This window comes from Spermophilus citellus (assembly GCF_964194105.1).
Source record: "Spermophilus citellus genome assembly, chromosome: 3".
Taxonomy (NCBI): Eukaryota; Metazoa; Chordata; class Mammalia; order Rodentia; family Sciuridae; genus Spermophilus; species Spermophilus citellus.
The window spans coordinates 13501099-13527461 of record NC_138184.1 but is presented as its reverse complement, the minus strand read 5'-3'; the positions used below and the strand labels follow the sequence as shown (position 1 = coordinate 13527461).

Here is a 26363-nt window from a genome sequence, read left to right as displayed (position 1 = left end):
TGTAGAGAGATTGGAGGGCCTTTAACTAATGCAGGTCTTGCAGCTGCTGTCCTTCGGATTGCAAAAGGGGGCAATCCTGCCGCCAGAACATGCTTCCATTGTGGTCAACCCGGTCATATCAGACGTGAGTGTCCCAAAAATGTCAATTTTACTGGACCTCCTCACGGTGGCCCTTCCACTGGCCTTCGATCACCGGGATTGTGTCCAAGGTGCAAAAGGGGGAAGCATTGGGCAAAAGAGTGTACATCAGTGAGGGACATCCATGGACAGCTTATTTCAGCTGGGCCAAAAAACGGCCGACGGGGCCCCCGACCCCAGGGCCCGCAAATATATGGGGCAGTGGAGAATGTCACACCCGAACCCGAGACATGGCCATCTCTACGCCATCCCATGAAACGCGGAGAGCCACTACAGGTGCCGCGGGATTGGACCTCTGTTCCACCTCCAGACTCGTGTTAACACCTAAGATGGGAGTCCAATTGGTGGAAACTGAGTTCAAAGGGCCTCTACCACCTGGCACTGTAGGTTTGCTAATTGGACGTGCATCTTCCATTTTGCAAGGTCTTCATGTTTTCCCTGGAGTCATAAGTCCTGATACTGTAGGGATAGTAAAGGTTATGGTGGAAGCTCCAAAAGGCATTGTGTCCATCTCCCCAGGAGATCGGATTGCTCAATTACTGGTTTTGCCTAGTTTACATGATCATTTCCCTGCAGACTCAAAGTCACGGACAGGGAATGAGGTTGGTACCACCGGAGGGAATTGTGCTTATTTGTCACTAGATATGAGTAATCGCCCTACTTTGGAATTAAGCATAGAAGGTAAATCAATTGTGGGCTTACTTGATACAGGTGCAGATCGTAGCATCATTGCACTTAAGGACTGGTCTAAGGGATGGCCAGTGCAGACTTCTGATCAATCTCTGAGAGGACTTGGATATGCCCAGGCTCCTCAGGTTAGCTGTAGACATCTTTCCTGGAAGGACCCGGAAGGACATCATGGTACTTTTCAGCCTTATGTACTTAATTTACCTATCTCTTTATGGGGCCGTGACCTGATGAAAGACATGGGGTTCACTCTTAGTAATGACTATTCCCCAGTGTCCCAACAAATTATACACAATATGGGGTATAGGCCAGGTTTAGGACTAGGAAAACATTTACAGGGACGTAAGCATCCTGTACAAGGTCATCAAAAGCTTGACAGATTTGGTCTGGGTTTTTCCTAGGGGCCGCTGAGGCTCAAATACCCATAACATGGCTCACCGAGGAGCCTGTTTGGGTGCCTCAGTGGCCTCTTCCCTCGGTTAAACTGGCAGCAGCCCATGCTCTAGTTAAAGAACAACTTGACTTGGGTCACATCCAACCCTCTACTTCTCCATGGAATACTCCCATATTTGTCATTAGGAAAAAATCAGGGAAGTGGCGCCTACTGCATGATCTACGAGCGGTTAATGCTCAAATACAACCTATGGGGCCCATTCAGAGAGGGCTGCCTCTGCTCTCTTCTGTTCCTCAAGGCTGACACATTATTGTTATTGACATTAAAGACTGTTTCTTTTCTATTCCTTTACATCCTAAAGACTCGCAGCGTTTTGCCTTTACCCTTCCCTCGTGTAACCACGAGGAACCAGATCAAAGGTTTGAGTGGATAGTGTTGCCACAGGGAATGGCTAATAGTCCCACAATGTGTCAGATGTATGTAGGGAAGACACTTGTGCCCCTCAGACAAAAGTACTCCTCCATCAAGATCATTCATTATATGGATGATGTATTATTGGCTGCTAAATCAGAACAAACAGTTCATGAGGCCTATGACGACCTCGTGAAGTTGTTAGCACAATGTGGGCTGCATATAGCACCTGAAAAGGTTCAAACAGGAGATTCTATTAAGTATTTGGGAGCAACAATTGGGTATGACAAATTACAACCACAAAAAATCACCATACGAACTCAGGATCTTCAAACTCTAAATGATTTTCAGAAACTGCTGGGAGATATTAATTGGATACGAGGATATTTACATATTTCTAATGTTGTACTACAGCCTTTGTATGCTACTCTTAAAGGTGATCCAGATCTTACTTCCCCTCGTAGCCTCACCAAAGAGGCTAGAGCGGCCCTTATGACAGTAGAAGAAGCTATACAACATGCCACTTTATGCAGGCTCCAGAGTGATAAACCTTTTCAATTATGTGTGCTTGCCACTATGCGGCAGCCTACTGGAGTACTATGGCAAGATGGACCTTTGCTATGGATACACCCACATGTATCCCCAGGAAAATCCTTAGAATATTATCCTGATGCTGTTGCAGCATTAGCACTTAAAGGGATTCAACAAAGCATTCAATTTTTCGGACAATCACCTTCTTCTCTTATTATACCCTATACTAAAGCTCAACTTAATGCTTTGTGTGCTACTCTAGATAACTGGGCTATTCTATGTTGTTCGTTTCAAGGGGATATTGATAATCATTACCCTTCTCATCCGTTACTCCATTTTGTTAAGGAACATCCTATTATTTTCCCTAAAGTAACTTCATCCAGTCCAATTCCGGGGGCTGTTAATATTTTTACTGATGGTTCCAAGTCTGGAATGGGAGCTTATGTCATTAATGATTCTCCCCCTGTCCAGCATCAATTTGCTCCTGGAAATCCACAATGAGTAGAACTACAAATTGTTATTGAGGTGTTTAAACAGTGTTCTTTTCCTTTTAATCTCATTTCGGACTCCATCTATGTGGTGCAAGCACTAAAAATCCTAGAGGCTGTGGGAGCTATTAGTGATGCCCGTAATGTATCTGCTTACTTTAATCAGCTTCGACAGCTTATCTGTAGCCGCACTGCTCCCTTTTATCCAATGCACATCCGGGCTCACACCTCTCTCCCTGGTCCATTATCACAGGGTAATGCCTGTGCGGACTCAGCCACTCGAGGTCAGTTGATCTGTTTGGCTTCCTCCTTAGAAGAGGCTAAATTGTTTCACCAAAATTTCCATGTTAATGCTTTAACACTGCGCAGGCGTTTTTCCATTTCTAGAGCAGATGCTCGGCAGATAGTATTGCACTGTCCCCATTGTGTCACATTTCTTCATCCCCCTACTTATGGAGTGAACCCACGGGGGTTGAAGCCACTGGTTGTCTGGCAAATGGATGTGACACATATACCTGACTTTGGTAACCTCAAGTATGTCCATGTTTCTGTTGATACGTACTCTGGAGTTATTCATGCTTCTGCGTTATCAGGAGAAAAGGCACGTAATGTCATCACTCATTGCCTGGAAGCCTGGGCGGCGTGGGGTGCGCCCACGTCCCTTAAGACTGACAATGGACCTGCTTATACTGGCAGACAATTCACGTCCTTTTGTTCTACTATGGGAGTGCAACTTACTCATGGTCTGCCTTACAATCCTCAAGGACAAGGCATTGTTGAGCGTGCTCATCGCACCTTAAAGGAAACTTTACAAAAACAAAAAGGGGGAATAGGAGCTGGACATACTCCTAAAGAATGCTTGTCCTTAGCTCTCTTTACTATTAATTTTTTGAATTTGGATATTCATGGTCGCTCTGCGGCCGATAGACATGTGTTCCCTCAGCCCTCTGTGATTGGCTATGTTAAGTGGAAAGATGTTCTTACGGGCCAATGGAACGGCCCCGACCCCGTGCTGACATGGGCACGAGGATCCGTATGTGTTTTTCCCCAGGATCGCACGGAACCATTGTGGGTCCCTGAACGCCTGACAAGAAGAGTCCTGACGCCAGCTACTCAGCAACAAGAATTACCACAGCAATCCCGTGATGAGGATCTTCATTCTGCTGAGTGCTCTGGCTCTGGTGCTGATGCCGATGACACAGACGACACCAATGCAATGGTGGGCGGTGGCACGGGCTTGGCCAATGCCGATGCCGGTTCACGGTAATTCCAGTGTCCTTCCCACTCTTTTCTCTACCTCGTGTGAGATGTCTGCGCCCTGTGCCTCTCCTAGAGGGGACGTGGAACGCATTTACAATCAATCTCAAGTTAATCTCACAGGAGTGTTTTGTTTTAGCCTTGGGAACGCTCATTGTATCCGTCTTAAGACCAAGAATTTGACTAACTGGGACAATCCATTGCAGTCCAGTCAAGTCTCAGGGAGCATTCTCAGTACTGTATTGGGCCAAGTAGTCTCAGGGGAACAATCAGGCTCAGGAACCTCCGTAAATAGCTCTGCTTTAACCACAACTACCTTGGCTAGTATCTCCGAGGTACTAATTCCAATGCCCCCATATTCTAGTGGACTTCCTTATGCCACTCATTTTAAGGCTTCTCCTTACTGTACCCCTAATCTTGGTTTCCCCCCAACATTCACGCCTTGTCAGGATTATTCTTGGGAGAAACGTCAAGTTGCTAAAGGTTTCTCCCTTTCCCCCTCTCTTAAGAGGTATGTTTATGACTTTAGCAACAGTGCCAACTCCTCTACAGGAGTGGGTTGGTCCTGGTTTCAATGGCTGATTTCCAACACAAAGGGGGCTTCAGCTGATATTTCTGCACTGGCTCAATTGCTGGGAGCCAAAAGTTGGTTGGCTAATGTTTTTGGCACTGTTTACGAGAGTGAGCGAGGTAGTAGACTCACATCTGTTTCGTTCAACTCTCTGTTGGATAATGCCACATTGCCCCCTGCAGCGGTTTGTGTTCAATCTCCGTTCTTACTCCTTTTGGCTAATGACACCTCGTCAGAAATGCTGGATTGTTTTAATGTTAATTGTTTCTTATCTGAATGTTGGGATGGTTCTTCGGCTGTAGCAGTGGTTATGAAAATTCCAACCTTTGTTCCAATCCCAGTTATTGCGGACCCTGATAAATTCCCCATTGTTGAGCTACTTAGAGTCCGCAGGGATTTTGGAATCACAGCTGCTATAGTGACAGCCGTGGCGGTATCTGCTGCTGCAGCGGTCGCGGCCGGAGTGGCCATGGCCAATCAAGTGCAGACTGCTGCCTCCGTTAATCAAGTTGTTCAACAAACTTCTATGATACTTGAGTCCCAAAATGCAATTAATCAACATATTTTGTCAGGGATCTTAGCTGCCAACCAAAGAATAGATTTACTCCAAGCTCAGGTAGAAGAATTGGCTGATTTGGTGCTTTTGGGCTGTGTTGATCAACGTGCACATTTATGCATAACCTCTGTCAGATTTAATGATTCCAGGAATGCCTCCCGTATCATCGGAGAATACTTGGCCGGAAATTGGTCCATGGCAGCGGAAGACATGATCCAGTCTCAACTAACCCAGATAGCTGTCTTGAATAGTACCCACGTTGATCCCATAACGTTGGGTCAATTCACTGATTGGATATCTTCTGCCTTTTCCTTTTTTAAAGAGTGGGTGGGGGTAAGCATTTTTGGCGCAATGTGTTGCTTCGGTATGGTTCTCTGCTTGTGGTTTCTCTGCCGCCTTAAGGCCCGCAATGCTCGCGATAAAGCTATGATTATACAAGCACTTGCAGCTTTGGAAACTGGCAACTCACCTCAAGTTTGGCTTGCACAAATTAAACAGTAAACCTTTGACATGGTCGTTGCACCCCAAGTTTTACGGACATTGCACTGGGAACGACATGTCCTTCCTTGTTATTCTCCTAGTGTTGGAAAGCCCTTGCACTCTGCCGGCTTTACTGCCATTGCACACAGATGGGTTTCCACGCTAGTACTTTTCTATCGCTCTATGACCCGTGCCTTTCTTTTAGGGTGTTGCCAACTTGTTTGTCGTTGTATTTCTATACAGCCACAGTTCAGCCTCAGAGACCTAATCATGACTGGCTGAGTAGATACCATTAAACGCCTTGGCAACAACGAGCTGATCTTGTAGTACCCAGAGACGGGCAACTTTCACGCTTGCACTGCAACCTAAGACAGGGGAATGGGGCCTCCCCAAAGACGGGTAAGCAATGTAAGGGCAGTGAACGACCTAAGACAGGGGCTACTTGATTCCCTTTGACGTGCTATAAACAGAAGGAAAAAACTGCTGGCAGTGGATTCCCCCCGGCCCCCAGGGCTTGGATCCAGCCCTGATTTGTATGCACGTCAAGGAGGCCAGCTCACAGGGCCTTAACAGCTTTGTGGTGTCTGTTTTCATATTCAGCCAATAACGGTCATGTGGGAACGTCCTGACCTGCTTGGGTCTGATGAGGTTCCTGGTTGAAGGCTTCGTATGAGTAATGGCGATTCACCTCTACTCTTGCCTGTTTTGTTTTTAGTAAACGAAAGGGGGAACTGTGGCGAGCCGCTTCTGCGGACTGTGGTCGCCATTACAAGATGGCGCTGGCCTTGTGGTGGTCTGTGATAAACAACTCCTTCTTTGGGAGAGTTGGCACATGGTTCTTTGACACCCTACGAGAAAGCTCCACGTGGCAGCTTCGCATTGGGTGTTTGGATACTTTATTAAGGCTGGGAGGGACTTCTGGGAGATTAGAAGAACTCGGAGATTAGAAGAACTCTCGAGAGCTTGAATAAACAGCTGTAAGAAGATTCCCGGTGTTGCGTCTTCCTTGCGGGCAAGGGGGTCGCGACATGCCACCTCCTCCCTGATCTCCATCCTGTCACCTCTTCCCTGGTCTCTATCCTGTCACCTCCTCCCTGGTCTCCATCCTGCCACCACCTCCCTGGTCTCCATCCTGCCACCTCCTCCCTGGTCTCCATCCTGCCACCTCCTCCCTGGTCTACATCCTGCCACCTCCTCCCTGGTCTAAATACTGTCACCTCCTCCCTGGTCTCCATCCTGCCACCTCCTCCCTGATCTCCATCCTGTCACCTCTTCCCTGGACTCTATCCTGTCACCTCCTCCCTGGTCTCCATCCTGCCACCTCCTCCCTGGTCTCCATCCTGCCACCTCCTCCCTGGTCTACATCCTGCCACCTCCTCCCTGGTCTAAATACTGTCACCTCCTCCCTGGTCTCCATTCTGTCACCTCTTCCCTGGTCTCCATCCTGCCACATCCTCCCTGGTCTCCATCCTGCCACCTCCTCCCTGGTCTCCATCCTGCCACCTCCTCCCTGGTCTCCATCCTGCCACCTCCTCCCTGGTCTCCATCCTGCCACCTCCTCCCTGGTCTCCATCCTGCCACCTCCTCCCTGGTCTAAATCCTGCCACATCCTCCGTGGTCTCCATCCTGTCACCTCCTCCCTGGTCTCCATCCTGCCACCTACTCCCTGGTCTCCATCCTGCCACCTCTTCGCTGGTCTTCATCCTGCCACCTCCTCCCTGGTCTCCATCCTGCCACCTCCTCCCTGGTCTACATCCTGCCACCTCCTCTCTGGTCTCCATCATGCCACCTCCTCCCTGGTCTAAATCCTGTCACCTCCTCCCTGATCTCCATCCTGCCACCTCCTCCCTGATCTCCATCCTGTCACCTCTTCCCTGGTCTCCATCCTGTCACCTCTTCCCTGGTCTCCATCCTGCCACCTCCTCCCTGATCTCCATCCTGTCACCTCTTCCCTAGTCTCCATCCTGCCACATCCTCCCTCGTCTCCATCCTGTCACCTCCTCCCTGGTCTCCATCATGCCACCTCCTCCCTGGTCTCCATCCTGCCACCTCCTCCCTGTTCTCCATCCTGCCACCTCCTCCCTGGTCTCCATCCTGCCACCTCCTCCCGGGTCTAAATCCTGCCACCTCCTCCCTGGTCTCCATCCTGTCATCTCCTCCCTGGTCTCCATCATGCCACCTCCTCCCTGGTCTCCATCCTGTCACCTCCTCCCTGGTCTGCATCCTGCCACCTCCTCCCTGGTCTCCATCCTGCCACCTCCTCCCTGGTCTACATCCTGCCACCTCCTCCCTGGTCTAAATACTGTCACCTCCTCCCTGGTCTCCATTCTGTCACCTCTTCCCTGGTCTCCATCCTGCCACCTCCTCCCTGGTCTCCATCCTGCCACCTCCTCCCTGGTCTCCATCCTTGCACCTCCTCCCTGGTCTCCATCCTGCCACCTCCTCCCTGGTCTCCATCCTGCCACCTCCTTCCTGGTCTCCATCCTGCCACCTCCTCCCTGGTCTAAATCCTGCCACCTCCTCCGTGGTCTCCATCCTGTCACCTCCTCCCTGGTCTCCATCCTGCCACCTACTCCCTGGTCTCCATCCTGCCACCTCTTCGCTGGTCTTCATCCTGCCACCTCCTCCCTGGTCTCCATCCTGCCACCTCCTCCCTGGTCTACATCCTGCCACCTCCTCTCTGGTCTCCATCATGCCACCTCCTCCCTGGTCTAAATCCTGCCACCTCCTCCCTGGTCTACATCCTGCCACCTACTCCCTGGTCTCCATCCTGCCACCTCTTCGCTGGTCTTCATCCTGCCACCTCCTCCCTGGTCTCCATCCTGCCACCTCCTCCCTGGTCTAAATACTGTCACCTCCTCCCTGGTCTCCATTCTGTCACCTCTTCCCTGGTCTCCATCCTGCCACATCCTCCCTGGTCTCCATCCTGCCACCTCCTCCCTGGTCTCCATCCTGCCACCTCCTCCCTGGTCTCCATCCTGCCACCTCCTCCCTGGTCTCCATCCTGCCACCTCCTCCCTGGTCTCCATCCTGCCACCTCCTCCCTGGTCTAAATCCTGCCACATCCTCCGTGGTCTCCATCCTGTCACCTCCTCCCTGGTCTCCATCCTGCCACCTACTCCCTGGTCTCCATCCTGCCACCTCTTCGCTGGTCTTCATCCTGCCACCTCCTCCCTGGTCTCCATCCTGCCACCTCCTCCCTGGTCTACATCCTGCCACCTCCTCTCTGGTCTCCATCATGCCACCTCCTCCCTGGTCTAAATCCTGTCACCTCCTCCCTGATCTCCATCCTGCCACCTCCTCCCTGATCTCCATCCTGTCACCTCTTCCCTGGTCTCCATCCTGTCACCTCTTCCCTGGTCTCCATCCTGCCACCTCCTCCCTGATCTCCATCCTGTCACCTCTTCCCTAGTCTCCATCCTGCCACATCCTCCCTCGTCTCCATCCTGTCACCTCCTCCCTGGTCTCCATCATGCCACCTCCTCCCTGGTCTCCATCCTGCCACCTCCTCCCTGTTCTCCATCCTGCCACCTCCTCCCTGGTCTCCATCCTGCCACCTCCTCCCGGGTCTAAATCCTGCCACCTCCTCCCGGGTCTAAATCCTGCCACCTCCTCCCTGGTCTCCATCCTGTCATCTCCTCCCTGGTCTCCATCATGCCACCTCCTCCCTGGTCTCCATCCTGTCACCTCCTCCCTGGTCTGCATCCTGCCACCTCCTCCCTGGTCTCCATCCTGCCACCTCCTCCCTGGTCTACATCCTGCCACCTCCTCCCTGGTCTAAATACTGTCACCTCCTCCCTGGTCTCCATTCTGTCACCTCTTCCCTGGTCTCCATCCTGCCACATCCTCCCTGGTCTCCATCCTGCCACCTCCTCCCTGGTCTCCATCCTTGCACCTCCTCCCTGGTCTCCATCCTGCCACCTCCTCCCTGGTCTCCATCCTGCCACCTCCTTCCTGGTCTCCATCCTGCCACCTCCTCCCTGGTCTAAATCCTGCCACCTCCTCCGTGGTCTCCATCCTGTCACCTCCTCCCTGGTCTCCATCCTGCCACCTACTCCCTGGTCTCCATCCTGCCACCTCTTCGCTGGTCTTCATCCTGCCACCTCCTCCCTGGTCTCCATCCTGCCACCTCCTCCCTGGTCTACATCCTGCCACCTCCTCTCTGGTCTCCATCATGCCACCTCCTCCCTGGTCTAAATCCTGCCACCTCCTCCCTGGTCTACATCCTGCCACCTACTCCCTGGTCTCCATCCTGCCACCTCTTCGCTGGTCTTCATCCTGCCACCTCCTCCCTGGTCTCCATCCTGCCACCTCCTCCCTGGTCTACATCCTGCCACCTCCTCTCTGGTCTCCATCATGCCACCTCCTCCCTGGTCTAAATCCTGTCACCTCCTCCCTGATCTCCATCCTGCCACCTCCTCCCTGATCTCCATCCTGTCACCTCTTCCCTGGTCTCCATCCTGTCACCTCTTCCCTGGTCTCCATCCTGCCACCTCCTCCCTGATCTCCATCCTGTCACCTCTTCCCTAGTCTCCATCCTGCCACATCCTCCCTCGTCTCCATCCTGTCACCTCCTCCCTGGTCTCCATCATGCCACCTCCTCCCTGGTCTCCATCATGCCACCTCCTCCCTGGTCTCCATCCTGCCACCTCCTCCCTGGTCTCCATCCTGCCACCTCCTCCCGGGTCTAAATCCTGCCACCTCCTCCCTGGTCTCCATCCTGTCATCTCCTCCCTGGTCTCCATCATGCCACCTCCTCCCTGGTCTCCATCCTGTCACCTCCTCCCTGGTCTGCATCCTGCCACCTCCTCCCTGGTCTCCATCCTGCCACCTCCTCCCTGGTCTACATCCTGCCACCTCCTCCCTGGTCTAAATACTGTCACCTCCTCCCTGGTCTCCATTCTGTCACCTCTTCCCTGGTCTCCATCCTGCCACATCCTCCCTGGTCTCCATCCTGCCACCTCCTCCCTGGTCTCCATCCTTGCACCTCCTCCCTGGTCTCCATCCTGCCACCTCCTCCCTGGTCTCCATCCTGCCACCTCCTTCCTGGTCTCCATCCTGCCACCTCCTCCCTGGTCTAAATCCTGCCACCTCCTCCGTGGTCTCCATCCTGTCACCTCCTCCCTGGTCTCCATCCTGCCACCTACTCCCTGGTCTCCATCCTGCCACCTCTTCGCTGGTCTTCATCCTGCCACCTTCTCCCTGGTCTCCATCCTGCCACCTCCTCCCTGGTCTACATCCTGCCACCTCCTCTCTGGTCTCCATCATGCCACCTCCTCCCTGGTCTAAATCCTGCCACCTCCTCCCTGATCTCCATCCTGCCACCTCCTCCCTGATCTCCATCCTGTCAGCTCTTCCCTGGTCTCCATCCTGTCACCTCTTCCCTGGTCTCCATCCTGCCACCTCCTCCCTGATCTCCATCCTGTCACCTCTTCCCTAGTCTCCATCCTGCCACATCCTCCCTCGTCTCCATCCTGTCACCTCCTCCCTGGTCTCCATCATGCCACCTCCTCCCTGGTCTCCATCCTGCCACCTCCTCCCTGTTCTCCATCCTGCCACCTCCTCCCTGGTCTCCATCCTGCCACCTCCTCCCGGGTCTAAATCCTGCCACCTCCTCCCTGGTCTCCATCCTGTCACCTCCTCCCTGGTCTCCATCATGCCACCTCCTCCCTGGTCTCCATCCTGTCACCTCCTCCCTGGTCTGCATCCTGCCAACTCCTCCCTGGTCTCCATCCTGCATCCTCTTTTCTGGTCTCCATCCTGCCACCTCCTCCCTGTTCTAAATCCTGTCAGCTCTTTCCTGGTCTCCATCTTGATGCCTCTTCCTTTAGTCTTCATCTTGCCATATCTTCCCTGGGTCTCTTTCTCCATCCTACCACCTCCTCCCTGTTTTCCATCTGTTACCTCTTCTCTGGGACTTCATTCTGCCACCTGTTCCTCTTCCCTGGTCTCCTCCTGCCACATACCCAGTATAGTCTGGACTTCTCAGCCTGTACAATTGCATGAGCATATCCTTATAACAATCATCCTTCCCTCTTTCTGTATAGTGCCCTATTGGTCTTATTCATCTGGAGAACCCTGCTGCACATGGGCAATATAATGACAAATCCCTGGTAAGTCCCAAAGTTTTCACTAAGAGTAACTTTCTAGGAATAAATTTCTCCTTTGAGAACTTAATTTTTTTAAAAAGAGCTGATACCTTTTAAAAATACCCTCCCTGCTCTCCTTTACAGGGACAGTGAGAAAACCAGTCAAAAATGAAGCAAAGGACTTGCTTGTGGCTCCTATCGCCCTTTCTTGCCTGTCACATGATCACGATTCCACTTACCATGGAGCAGTCTTAGACATCTGCTTCTCATGGTGCCGAGACCAGCCAGCCCAGTGACCGAGGAGTTTTGGTTCTGGTTGGAGTTAAGAAAGCTTCCTGTTTAAATATGACTCGTGATGAAGTTGACCACAGCGAGGAAATCACAGTCTGGATGCTCTCTACCTCCTATCAGTTCCCTGGTGAATTTCTCAGAACTCAGCTTTGTTTCCAAATATTTGCTTAGTATGGTAATAATCGTGCTGAAGATCTCCTTGGACGTGACTTCCATCTTTCAAGACAGGAAGGTGGGACACTGTGCATTAGAAGCTCAAGCATGAAGGATCATTCTCCTGGTCTTTTTGCCCCATAAGGACCTTGTTTCAGAATGAATAGACTTATCTATTTATTACCTATCACTAGACTTACTTGTGTAACTTACATGAAAGCAAGGATCATGATTAAATATAGAACTCAGGGCTTCAGTAGATGGGGAAAGGAGAAGTCAAACAGCCCAACACGTGACTCTCCTCTGGGGCAGGGAGAAGGTGAGTCTGTGTAAGTTTGTGTCTTACTATTGCCTTTCCACCAAAAGCACCGTGTCCCCAACCAGAGACAAGACTTGGCATTCCCAACACTGACACCTGGAAAGTCTGAGAAGGCAGGTCCCGCAGAGACACCTGGTCCCCACACTGCTATTGTTTGTTACAATTTTTTTTCTGTATTTATCTTTCATAATGACATTGAAAGAAAAATGGGTAATTGCTGTGAAAAATTAAACTATTCTTTCAAATACCTGTAGACATCTTATTCTTTGCAGTCTTTATTGTTAAGTGTACTACTATGCCATGGGGAATATAATGACAAATCCCTACACTGAAAGTTTGAATGTCCCCATCCCCAGGTTACACCAAATTCTGTATTGCTTCCTGGCCCAATCTGAGTTTGCTAGGCAGAAGTCTCATCTGTATTTTCTCCCTTATAATCCCTAAGCCAACTATTGTAACAATGAAATAATATTAATAATTATATATACTATTGAAAAAAGTATGTTACCAATGGGGGCTGTTATGTTTAAAATCATTGCTCCTAAACTCAGGCTCTTCACCTTGCACTTATAAAAAGATACAATATTATACTGTAAGTATTAACTTGATAATACAATATGGATTATATTTCAACTTGCCTTTCCCATTCAACTTCATGTATTGGAGGGTTTTAAATTAATTTTTTTATTTGTTTTAATTAGTTATACATGACAGTAGAATGCATTTATGCACTATAGCGGGGCGGGGCGATAGTTGAGATCTTTTCAATATCTGTATAAGAGCTATATCATGCACAGGTGTATCCTGTTTTTAAAATTTATACCAATATATCCTATTCATTTTGCTATTCTTTATTGATGGTTGCTTGTAAGTAGTGAAATTTTTCACTCTTGCAAATATACTGCAGTAAACCTTATAAATAGCTTTCTGTGAACATGAGATTGTTTAATGTGACATAGATTAAAAGAGGTGTGATTGCTGGGCCTTAGGTATATCCAGATTAAATTTTCATTACTGGTACCAAATTGCTGAATAAAATGTCTATATAAGTTTTCTCTAGTGCCTACCATATAGGAATATCCATTTCACCCCTGGTCTAACAACTGTTGAATATAATCAATTTGGTATATTTTTCCTAAACTAATGCTTGAAATTTAGGTATTTTTAAAAAATTAATTTCAGTTTCCTTGATTGCTGAGTATTTATTTGCCATTCATTTTTCTTTTTCAGTTAATAACATATAAATTTCTCTTTGTCTTAGTGGCTCAGGAGGCTGAAGCAGGAGGATTGCAAGTATGAAGCCAGCCTCAGCAACTCAGCACTAAATATGTGCTGTGAACATTGGTGTGCAAGCATCTATTTAAAACCCAGTTTTCTATTCTTTGGGGTGCACACAGATGGGGTGGAGTTGCTGTGTGATATGATAATTCTATGTTTTACTTTCTGAGGAACTGCCGAACTGTTTTCCACACTGGCTGGACCATTTTCTATTCCTATCCTCACCAATATTTTTATTTTCTTTTTAAAAATGATACTTTTTATATTACTTATTGACACATATTGTCAATAATGTGTAATGATCATTTTAGGGTAATTGACACATGCATCACTTTAAACATATATCATTTCTTTGTGCTGAGATTATCCAAAAATATTCTAGATTTTAAAAAATTACATTCTGATTAGCTTTAGAGACTCTAGAATGCAACAGAACACCAGAATGCATTCCTCCAGACTGTGACTTTGTGCCTGTTGACGACCTTCACTACCTTTCCTCTTCCCTGTCCAGCCCTGGTAACCATTAGTCTCCTCTCTACTCCCCAGACTCCAGCAGTTCTGGGTTCCACCTCAAGGGTATTCTGTAGTCTTTGCCTCTCTATGTTCATTCTGGGCTGTGAAGTGCATCTCACTGTGGTTTTGCATCAAGTTCAAATTTTGGTCTCCATAAATAAAGTTTTGTTGGGAGACAGCCACACCCGCTCCTTTGATATATATGGTGACTGTCACACTCATAGAAGAGCTGAGTCTCTGGGAGAGACCATGTGTCCTGTGAAGCCCAAGACATTGACTATCTGCCCCTTCTCAGAAATTTTCTGGGCCCCCCATTCAAGCAAGTTGGCAAGGTGACAACCATGTTAGTGAGTGAGTGTGTCTCTCTCTCTCTGTGTGTGTGTGTGTGTGTGTGTGTGTGTGTGTGTGTGTGTTTGTATGAGCTTCTCTAGGTCAGAGCTGCTGGGTAAGTGGGGTATGTGATGGACAGAAGGACAGTCCCTTACAGGCATCCAAGCTCTCATCTTTGCAAACTGTGACTACTTTACCCCACCTTTTATATCCAACTGTGAATATTGTCTTTAAAATCAGAACAAATACCAAAGAAACAAACTGGCAGTTTATTACAATTACCCTCAGCTCTGTTCTCTTTAGTTATTGCAAGGCCTAGATATTGCTGCAGGAAAAGCAGTCCTCAATGCAAATAGTTTAATAAGTTTTTTTTTAATTACCTAATGGGACTACCTATTGGGGTTTTCTGAGTCTGACTCAGGAAAAGAACTTTCATAGGAGAGCCTGTGGCCAGAAATCCCATGAAGGGCAGGAATCAAGCTCCCTTGTGAGCCATCCTTTGATCTTGAGGACTGAAGTCATTCTGAGCCTGAAGGACATACATAATGGAGGATACGGGTATTGCTCATTTACTACCCTTCTCTTGCTGTGGTAAAATTCAGAAAGGGGAGGAAGATTTCACTTAGAACAATGGAAGGATTAATATTTCCAGGCAGCGCTGAACATTTTCAAGCAGAAACACATGAATGACTCAATATTGCAGCGTAGAAAACGCCGACCAACCTCAACGATCAAACCCTTGACACACAAACACCAACCTTCCACACCTCCGTGATTGTATTTGCCAGGTGAAAAGACATATTTTACATAGCAATACAATGTGTAATGTAGAGGTTGGTCTCATCATATTTAATGTCCTCTCTGTTTCTGAGACCAAATTAACCAAACTTTCATTTTAAGTTTTTATTTCCATCTAGACTTCAAGTGGAGACATGTATTTGAAAATAAGCTTTTCCAGTGATTATAGTAGAGACTGTGGACATGAAGCTGGGCAAGAGAAAAGAATCCCAATGGTGAGAAGAAAAGCCAGTGTTCAGCCATGAAGCTCACTGGTCTGTTAGAATCTGCCTCATCAGGAAGAGCAGCTGAGATGGGGACACACGGAGGCATGAGGGACCCACAAGGGCAAAGCCATGCTGTGGGATTCCCTCCAGTATAGGATTATTACACAGGCCATCTTAACTGTCAAATGCATTTCCCCCACAGGGGTACCATGCACGACTGTGTGTTTTAGTATCAATAAAAGAAAAATTACTCCACATGATCCATCATGGGAGAGAAAATGGTTTTCAGAAATGCATGTCATCCCATGATATGAAAGTGAAGTTCTAATATATCTAATCCAGGATTGAAAATAAGTTTGAAGGGCTGGGGATGTGGCTCAAGAGGTAGTGCACTCGACTGGCATTTGTGCGGTCCTGGGTTCGATCCTCAGCACCACATACAAATAAAGATGTTGTGTCTGCTGAAAACTAAAAAAAAATAAATATTAAAAACTTATGTCCCTCTCTCTTAAAAATAAAGAAAAGAATAAGTTTGAGGAAGTATGCAAGTGGTTAAGAGGAACACTGTTCATATCTCAGAGGGAACAGAAAGATTATCAGGGTGTGCTTTATAACTTTTGTAGAGAAGTTGAGATCAAAGGAAGAGAAACTCCAGAAAATGAACAGAAGGAACAAGTTGTACTTCTAAAATCAGATGAAAAAATTGTAATATTTTTCCCTGAGGTTTTGAGCTCTGTGATCTAAAAAAAATCTTTCAGACCCAGCAACATGGGCCCTTTTATAGTTTTATCTTGAACTTTTTTTTGAGAGCTCTCTTGATGTCTCTATCCCTCAGACTGTAGATGAAGGGGTTCAGCATGGGGGTGACCACTGTGTACATCACCGAGGCTGTGGCAGTAGAGAATTAATTTTGGGTCACAGCAGAACTAAAGTCCACCCTCAGGAGGGTACTATAAAATAAGGAGTGAGAAGAGGTGAGACGCACATGTGGAGAATACTTTGTATTTCACCTGAGCTGGTAAGATTGGAAGACACTATTCTGGAGTAATAGTAATGGATACCCATGAGGGGGTCTCCATCCAGTAGCAAAGGTGCAAAATACATCACTGTGTCATTAAGAAAAATGTCAGAGCAGGCAAGTAGGACCAGTTGATTCAGTTCACAAAGTGTGGGATTTCCAGGTCTGTGCAGAAGGACAGCCACAATGCCATTAAAGTTTCTAGTAAGGAATTCAGGACATTTGTGACCCAGCATGCCAGCACCAGCACACCAGAGATCCTGTGGTTTACAATGACAATGCAGTTCAGGGGGTGGCAGATGGCCACATACCCGTCATAGGACATCACACCCAGGAGGAAGTTGTCCAACCCTACAAATAATATAAAAAGATAAATCTGTATGAAGCAGTCTTCATGTGTTATGGCCTTGCTCTGTGTCTGGATGTTCACCAGCATCTTTGGGACGGTGGTGGAGGTGAAGCAGATGTCCACAAAGGACAGGTTGGAGAGGAAGAAGTACATTGAAATAAAACAAATCTAAAATAAAACGTCCATCAAAAGAACTAATATAGACCTCAGCTGTGTATCCATCTGATCCTGGGATTTTATTGGTTGGTAGGCTTTTCATGGTATCTTCTAGTTCATTAAAAGTGACCCGTCTAACTTGTGTATATCATCCTGATTGAGTTTGGTTAAATCCTATTACTCTAGAAATTTGTTGATGCCTTAAATATTTTCTATTTTATTGGAATAGAAATTTTCAAAATAATTTCTAATTATCTTCTGTATTTCTGTGGTGTCCATCATGATATTTCCTTTTTCATCATGGATGTTAATAGTTTGATTTTTCTCTCTCCTTCTCTTTGTTAGCGTGGGTTATCAATTTTATTTATTTTTTGAAAAAAACCAAATTTTTGTTTTTTCAATTGTTTCTTTTGTTTCAATTTCATTGATTTCAGCTCTGATTTTAGTTATTTCCTGTCTTCTACTGCTTTTGCTGTTGATTTGTTCTTTTTCTAGAACTTTGAGATGTAATGTTAGTCACTTATTTGTTGACTTTTTTCTTTTAAGGAATGAACTCCTTAAAAAGTAGCAGGATATAACATCAACACCCATAAATCAAAGGCATTTCTGTACATCAGTGACGAATTTTCTGAAAGAGAAATGAGAAAAATTACCTCATTTACAATAGCCTCAAAAAAACTTGGGAATCAACTTAATGAAAGAGGTGAAAGACCTCTACAATAAAAACTACATAATGCTAAGGAAAGGAATTAAAGAAGACCTTAGAAGATGGAAAGATCTACCAATCTCTTGGTTAGGCAGAAATAATATTGTCAAAGTGACCATTTTTCCAAAAGCTCTATACAGATTTCATGCAATTTCATTGGCATTCCTTATAGAAACAGAAAAAGCAGTCATGAAATTCATTTGGAAAAAAGAAGTGACCCAGAATAGCTGAAGCAATCCTTAGCAGGAAGAGTGAAGCAGGTGGCAACACTATATCAGACTTGAAATTATAATATAGAGCAATAGTAACAAAAATGGCATGGTATTGACACCAAAATAAACTTGTAGACCAAGAGAATTGTAGACTTTTACTGTATAGAGGACACAGAGACAACCCCACATAAATATAGTCATCTCATATTAGACAAAGGTGCCAAAACATATGTTGGAGAAAAGAGAGCCTCTTCAACAAATGGTGCTGGGAAAACTGGAAATCAATATGCAGCAAAATGAAATTAAGGCCCTATCTCTCACCATGCACAAAATTCAAAGTGGATCAAGGACCTAGGAATTAAACCAGAGACTCTGTGCCTACTAGAAGAAAAAGTAGGTCCAAATCTTCATGATGTTGGATTAGGGCTAGGGCCCAACTTCCTTAATAAGACTCCAATAGCACAAGACTTAAATTCAAGAATCAATAAATGGAATGGATTAATAAGTTAAACAAAAAGTTCTTCTCAGCAAAAGAAACAATCAATAATGTAGGTAGAGAGCCTATAGAATGGAGAAAATTTTTACCACACACATATCAGAGTGCTAATCTCTAGGATATAAAAAGAATGTAAAAATCTTAACACTCAAAATACAAATACCCAATCAATAAATGGGCCAAGGAACTGAATCAACATTCTCAGAAGATGATATACAATAAATCAACAAATATACAAATAGATGAAAAATGTTCAATATTTTTAGCTATTAGAGAAATGCAAATCAAAACTACTCAAAGATTTCATGTGACTCCAGTCAGAATGGTAGCTATTAAGAATACATACAACAATAAGTATTGGTGAGGATGTGGGGAAAAAGGCACACTCATACGTTGCTGGTGGACTGCAAATTTGTGCAGCCAATATGGAAAACTTGGAATGGAACCACCATTTGATCCAGCTATCTCACTCCTTGGTCTATACCCAAAGGACTTAAAATCAGCATACTACAGGGACACAGCCACATCAATGTTTACAGCAGCACAATTCACAATAGCTAAAATGTGGAGCCAACCTAGATGCCCTTCAGTAGATGAATGAATAAAGAAACTGTGGTATATATACACAATGGAATATTACTCTTCATTAAAAGAGAATAAAATCATGGCATTTGCAGGTAAATGGATGGAGTTGGAGAATATAATGCTAAGTGAAGCTAGCTAATCTAAAAAAAAAACAAATACTAAATGTTTTCTCTGATATGTGGATGCTGACTCATAATGGTGATGGGGCAGTGAGCATGGTAGGAATGGAGAAAGTCTAGATAGGGCAAAGGGGAGGAAAGGGAAGGGCGGGGGATGAGGGTAGGAAAGTTGGTGGAACGAGATGGACATCATTGCCCTAAGTACATACATGAAGACATGAATGTGTACAACCAGATTCATGAAAAACTGTGCTCTATATGTGTACTATGGATTGAAATGCATTCTGGTGTCATGTATAACTAATTAGAATAAATAAATTTAAAAAATAACTAAAATAACCATCATCATGAGTCTCTAGTTCAAGATTGACAAATACCTGTAAATAAAATAATAAAAAATATTTTTTTAAGATCAGTGAAAGAAGTGGTATTCCAACTTCTAATTTCAGCCTGTAAAAACATAAGTGGATCCAAATGTGCTGAGGACACTGGATATAGCAGTAGGAGTGATGGAGTGAGTAACCACCATGATTTGAGCACCACCAATGCTCCCTTCATGAGTTCCCACCACACACGTGGGCCAGGAGTGCTACCTGCATCTTCCCACCTATTCCCAGCAGTAAACCCGCGAGGCCAGGTGCCTGTTCCAACTGTGCAGAGAGGCCATCTCTGTAGACATAATGAAACTCCTGTGTATGAAACACGGGCTTCTGAGTAAGACACAGTCGATTTTCACTTGAATATAACAGAATATGTTCCACAAGAGGGGAAAGGGTGTTGCTACTCAAAAAAATAGAACCACACCAAGGAATAAGGGAATAATAAGGAAAAAGAGACAAGAAAATTGAAGAAAATGTTAAAAAAGGAACTTGATTGTTACAGATCATGCAGAGGAAGATTAAATATAAAAAGCAGTGGTGGGGTGGATCAGCAACGTGACCAACTCTTAGATTTGGCTACAGGAAATTAATAAGCTCACATGTTCCCTTCCTAAATTTCAAGACATATATAAAGAGCTCAATGGCAAGCAGCAATCTTAGTGAAAATAACTTCCAATTCTTTCTTTGAATGCAGAATATAAAGATGCCCAGTTCCCACAAAAGCAAAGTATTTCCAATTGCAAATTGAAAGAAAAAGGCTAACAAGCTAAAAAATGTACTTACCCTGGGCAGTAAGGAAAGGACTGAAAAAAAGCCCTTTAATTTTCTCTTTTGACCCATCAAATAAAAACTATTTCACTCAAGTGACCACCCAGCATGAGAGAGGATGAGGTAAGATGTGTATCCCCTGAAGGAGGGTGGCAAGGCAGTATTTGTAAGCAGCCCATTAGTCTCCCCTTTGTAATGAATATGGAAATGGCTTGAATACACTCCAGGCTGAAATTAAAGAAGAAATGCCCTCAGCTCACTGCACAACCTGCCACCCCTGAGACTCATTTTGCCCAACCTGCTACTGGGGAGCTCCCTGGATATGTTCTCATTTTATGGAAAATACTTGATACACTTTCCCAGTCTTGTCCAATTGGACTCTGTTCCCATTATATGTTGTCAGCAATGATCTAAGCACTGCAGAGTCTGAGAGTCGCTTCTCTTTTTAACATGTTAACCAGTGGCAGATGAGTGAGTCAGCACTCAGCTCTCTCAGCTCTGGGCTGTGTGTGTGGGTGGGTTGATGTTGTCAGCTTCTGTTCTTGGTGAACATTTCCTGCAGGACCTACCAGGTCTCAGTCTCACATAGATGGGGTCTTTGAGAAGGTCTTCCTGTGGAAATCTGGAGTCTGCCAAGTTGATGGTGGAGACTGAAGCTTTGTCCCCTGACAAGACAGCACTGAGAGGGAAGCCCAGGCCCCTGAGCCAGACTTAGGACTCCAGAACAAGCCACCAGGTCCTGCTCAGCCTGCGATTGCCTGCTCTGAGGGACAACATCAGGGCATCTACACGAAGCTCCCTGTCTCTGCTCATTAGGTTCAGTCCTCTCCTCACTCCTTCCCCTGAGCACTTGGCTTCCCTGGGAGTAATTGTTGTGAACAGCAAGGAAAATGTTCCTGTTCCTTCTATGTTCCAAGGAGATCAGAGCAATTAGGTGAAACTAGGCTTTGCTTTTCTTTGTCCATAAAATCCTCCACGTTCCAGAAGCCCAAACTTCTTAGCATTTGTGCCCAACCCTCAAAACGTCTGAGCTACTTGGCTTTGCTAGATTCCGTGGATCTCCCAAGTACAGTCTTGTAGAGGGGCACATTTCCCATTATCTTTAGGAAATTGCTATTTCCTCTTCATCAAGGGAGAGAACTGTCTTCATTTGTTAAAGTCATGGGAATTTGCCAGAACCCTTGGATTCATGATGGTTTTTACAAGGCACTTATGAGTTTCATGCTTGAATATCAAGTATAAAATGGTCATTTATGCCTTCATTTATAAAACATTAGGTAATTATTAGAGATATATTTAGAGATATTCTTGTGTGTGTGTGTGCAGCATAGACTGAAGTTAAAATCTCACAAGGATTGCTTCATTTCATTTTTACAGATGTACGAGGATTAATTTTTTACTTCTATATAAATGAGGCCCAGAGACTAAGAGATCTGCCTCTAATTATGAACTGAGTAAGAAGGAGCGTTCCTCCTGGCATTCCATGTCTCTTGCTCCAGGGCACTGGTCTTCCACCAGGCATGATGATGGAGACGGGTGGCTGAGGAAGTCTGGGGTTGTTGCAACTTGGGATTTTTACTGTGCCCAGCAGTTGAGGCCAACGATGCTCCTCAGTGTCCAGCAAAGTACAGGACCCCTCACACCAAGGTCTTGTTTAGCTCAAATGTCAATGGTGGGGAGTTTGAGAACCACTTTTCTGACCAGAATCTTTCCAACTTCAGTGTGAATATCAATCACTTGGGGATCTGGTTGAAATGCAGGTTGTGATTTGGCATGTCAGTGAGGTGAGAATTTGTTTGTCTAAGAGCTCCCAGTTGGCATTGAGGCTGCCAGTTGTTGGTGGATAACTTTTCTTAAATTCACAGGAAACTTGTGTTTATGGCCTATGGCAGAACATTTTCAAGAACACATGCATTGTGGAACGACTGAATCCAGCTAAATGTCAGGTGCATCACTTCACATAATTATTATATTTTGTGGTGAGGCACTCAATATCCACTCAGTATTGTTAAAAATTCTGTAGCTAACTAGAGTCACCAAGTTGTAGAACTCTGAACTCTTCCTCCTGTCTGGCTGAACCTCAGATCCTTTCACCAACGTCTCTCCTCACAACCACACAAACCATATCAGTCCCTGGTGACCACCATTTCACTCTTTATTTCCATAAAATCAGTGATTTTAGATTCCACATGTGAGGTTCCATATGTGGCATTTGTCTTTCTGTCTCCCTAATTTCACTTATTTAGGGACTTCCATTTCCATCTGTGTTGTCACAATTGACAGGATTTCTTACATTTTTATGGTTGAACCATACCCCCTTAGTATACATAAGGTGTTTTCTTTATCCATCCATCCATGGATAGACACCTAAGTGGATTCCATATCTGCCTACTCTGGTCAATGCTGCAGTGATATGGAAGGGCAGAAATCTCTGAGATGCCATCTTCATTTTCTTGGATGACCATTTCCATTCGTGGGACTATAGGGTCACATGGTGGTTTCATTAATTAGCACTGAGGCTGTGGTCCAGTGTTAGAGTCAAGTGCAGGCATTCCAAGGCCTTCTCCACCATGAAGGCCTCCATAACCTCAGTTCTGATTTTAGGTGGTCAGCGCTGGAGTCTCTAGCTTGGCTTCTGTCTAAGTAAGTTGACACTAGCCTCTTGAAGGCTTCCCTTGTGACAGGAAATCAAACTTACAAACCTTGCCTCCTTATACACATACTTGGTAGATTCCCCCTTCCTTAGTTTCTGTGTGAACTAAGATTAAAGCTCACAGGAAATGACCTGCCCAGAGCAGATTATCCACAGACAGCTGCTATTGTGACCATTACCTTGTCCTCATTGGCTCAGGTCACTGTGACATCACAAGGGTTTCCTGGCAACCCTTGTGATGAGTCCAGCATTGATTGGCTCCTGGGAGATAGTGATGGTGGTGGTGGAGGGGACGTCCTCCCAGGACCCAGGCAGGCAGCTCAGAGCCTGAGTCCACCTCCCTGTGCTGTGCTGGACTGACTCATGGACACCATCACTGACCCACTCAAGATGGCTCCAACTAGGCACAGTAAGGATTTTCTGACTCTTTTCAGTTGTTTTACTTTGTTCCACTCTTGGGAAAATCTATAAAACTGATATTTTTTTGGTGCATCAAATTACTTTGCTTCTCACCTTCCTGGTGCAAATTCATGGAATATAATTCATGAACGTTTTTGGTGCCACTGGAAAAATAAACTATTTTCTTCTCTGATTCTGCCCCATGGAGACCTTGTTGTCTATTTTACAGTTAGTCATCACTTCCACATTTTCTGCAGAAGGACTTCCAGCCCTACCCACTACTTTGGGTCTTGACTGTGGACTGAAGCCAGGGATGTCACTCATCATTCCTCAGTGCACAGGAGGCCACACCACAGGGTTCCCTCACACAGAGGTCAACATGGAGAGTTGAGAAACATCCTTTCTAGACCAGAACTTTTCCAAAATCAACCAACCAACCAACCAACCAACCAACCAAAACCTTGAAGGAAGAAGCCAGGGTCTAGTTTTAGAGATCTGTATGTGTCATGATTGTCTTCTCATCCAGTAGGTGTTGTCCTCCTTTGTAAGCTGGTGCCTCTGTCCTCTGGATGGTGGAGGTAAGCAGGATGGGAAGACTGGTCCTGGAGCAGGGTGCCTGGATGGAGGAGTGGCACCACCAGTCCCTCTAGAGAGCTTGCTTCTCACGGGTCTCTTTTTGGGACCGCTTACTCATATGACATGAGTGCCCTGTACTATCTCCCTCTCTTGCCTGGAGATTTCCCAGTTCCTGGTCTTTCCCTCTCCCCTAGCAGTTCCAATTGAGGAAACTCTAAATTGATCTGTGGGCAGCTCCTTGGTCTCACTGCACACCTGTTTGGGCAACTACTGTGTTGGGTTACCACCTTTGGGGATGGGGGGAAGGTTGGTAATCTGGTACCTGGCCACTAGAGATCCTATCTGGGAACTGCCCCCAGATAATATGGTGAGAATGTTGAGCCAAGATGGTGGTGGCCTGCTTTCAGCACCTGGGTGTCTGGTGAGGTGGAGGGAGCCTGGTGAAGTGGGGAGGGCTGGGTGATGGCCTTGGGCTGTAGGTAGGTAGCAGCTGAGTGACCTGTGTGGGAGCCGAGTGACATCTTGGCGATCTGAGGATATGTTCATAGGTGATTCTGCTAAGGCCCTCCCCCAGGCTTTAGGTCCTGCTCCAATGCTGGATGACCTCCTGAAATGCTGAGGCCTGGAGCCCCACATGGGGTCACAGTGCTGGTGATTTCTGCGGAGAGCAGCTGGATAGGGGTGCTCTAACACCTCAGAGATGCAGTATTCTGACTAGGTGAGATCTGAAGGTCTGGCAGCACGGGGCCCTGGTGGCTCACTCCCTTCCTGCTGCCATGTTTTCCCCTCCCAAATGCCTATTGAGCACCTGTTCAAGGCAGGTAGTTCCTGGTCTGGGGCAATTCTATTCTGTTATTGACTTAATATTTCTGCCTCTTCCAAAATTCATGTATTGAGAACCTGACTTCCAGTGGGCCTAATGGACACATCACTTAACCATTCCAAGCCTCATGGGTAAGATAGGTTCTTCCTGTCAGACTCGGAAGAGAACTTCAGCTTGGGGTGTCATGAGGTTAAATCTCTGGAAGGAAGAAGAGATGAAGTAATAGGATGAATTCTGCTGACTTTAATTCTGTCTCTTGGGAATAGAGAATCTGCTTGAAAAAGAAGCATTCTTGTGTACAGAGCACTGTCCAGCAGGGGAATTGGTTGTGTGCCCAGTGTTGCCATAATGAGGAACACGCCTAATGAGCAGTCTGAGGAGCTGTATATGTCTCCTCTGCTGTCGTTCCTCAGAATGCTCCACCTTGGACTGACAGGACGTGGCTGTTCTCTTCCTCTCATGGCCAGAGAGCAGCAGGCTCAGGGAGGCCATTCCCCTGCTGTCCCGGGGACAGTGTGGAGAGCATTTGTTGTTCTTGGTGAACTTCCTTTCGTGGGTTATTGGCTTGCAATATTCAGTTTGTCTATTTGAATGTTGATGTGGTGTTCCTGGACGCTGAAAAGATGCCCTTTCTTCATTTTGATCCCTTATAGTTTTGCTGGCCACTGAGGGAAACATGGGAGGGAAATGCTACCAGAATCAAGGCAGCTTCTCCTTCCTTGCAGCATCCTAGGGACCCCTGCCTCCTTAGACGGTTCCTCTCTCAGGTCCCTTTTACATCCCCTTCCCTTTATTGAGCATATTTCTTGTTTCTTTAAATGCAGAGCAGATAATGACCATACAAAAATGGATCTCCAAGGTACCTGTGATGGGAGACCGAGAACCTGGAGTTTCTGAGCACCATTGCTTCATTCTTTAGGGGAAAGTGAAACTGAGTTTGACAACTTGCCTTGTATCCATTCCTATTGGATAATGTGGCTGGGGTGAGAAGAGCATTATATGAACACGTTGGGCTGTTGTGTGTATGTGTCTGTGTGGGAGTGTGTGTGTCAGTTTCAGAGCAAGTGGACCTGAGAATAGTATGCAGACAGTCCCCAAATTATGAGGCTCAAAATAATAATGATTTTTTTAAACTTTATGATCATCTAAAAATGATGTGCCTTATAAAAAAACTACTTTGAATTTTCAATTTTGATCTTTTCCAGGCTGGTGATATGTAAGACAATACCCTTTAATTATGCTGGACTCTGGTAGCACAGAGCTGGACTCCTGGTCAGCCAGACCATCCCCTGGGTAAGCACCTGAGACTCCATAGCTGCTGTGCTGCTCAGCTGGGATGCTGTTGGGTTGGGGAGGTTAGTGCATTTTTGACTTATGATGTTACAGCTCTTATGGTGGCTTTATCAGGACATAACACCATCATAAGTTCACCAGCTTCCACATTCCTATTGGGGATTCCTGATACAGTGACCAGGACTCAAGACGACAGGTAGAAATCAAATGACAGTGCACTACAATTCAAAGGAAAAATTTTGTAGCAAATTTAATAGTGCAAAAGCAAAGAGTTGGGCAGAGTCATTTGTCTTGATGTTTCAGTGGCACAAAATTACTTGGTTCTTCAACATGCTAAATA

The 26363-nt window shown here is 46.1% G+C and overlaps 1 protein-coding gene and 1 pseudogene across 2 annotated transcripts in view; one reads left to right on the top strand and one right to left on the bottom strand.

Annotated features, from left to right (window-relative positions):
• The window catches only part of LOC308643290 (adhesion G protein-coupled receptor E2-like), a 58894-nt pseudogene extending 47022 nt beyond the window's left edge, over positions 1-11872 (bottom strand). The window contains exon 1 of the transcript in view: positions 11842-11872. The product of the transcript in view is annotated as an adhesion G protein-coupled receptor E2-like (transcript). The remainder of the gene's footprint in view (positions 1-11841) is intronic.
• LOC308644065 (olfactory receptor 7A10-like) overlaps positions 1-26363 on the top strand; it is a gene marked incomplete at its 3' end in the record, with an annotated part of 107564 nt that overhangs the window by 78211 nt on the left and 2990 nt on the right. Inside the window, exon 2 of the mRNA XM_081284760.1 lies at positions 25936-26023. Within this exon, the coding sequence (XP_081140886.1) occupies positions 25968-26023 (56 nt within the window). The 5' untranslated portion in view covers positions 25936-25967. The remainder of the gene's footprint in view (positions 1-25935; positions 26024-26363) is intronic.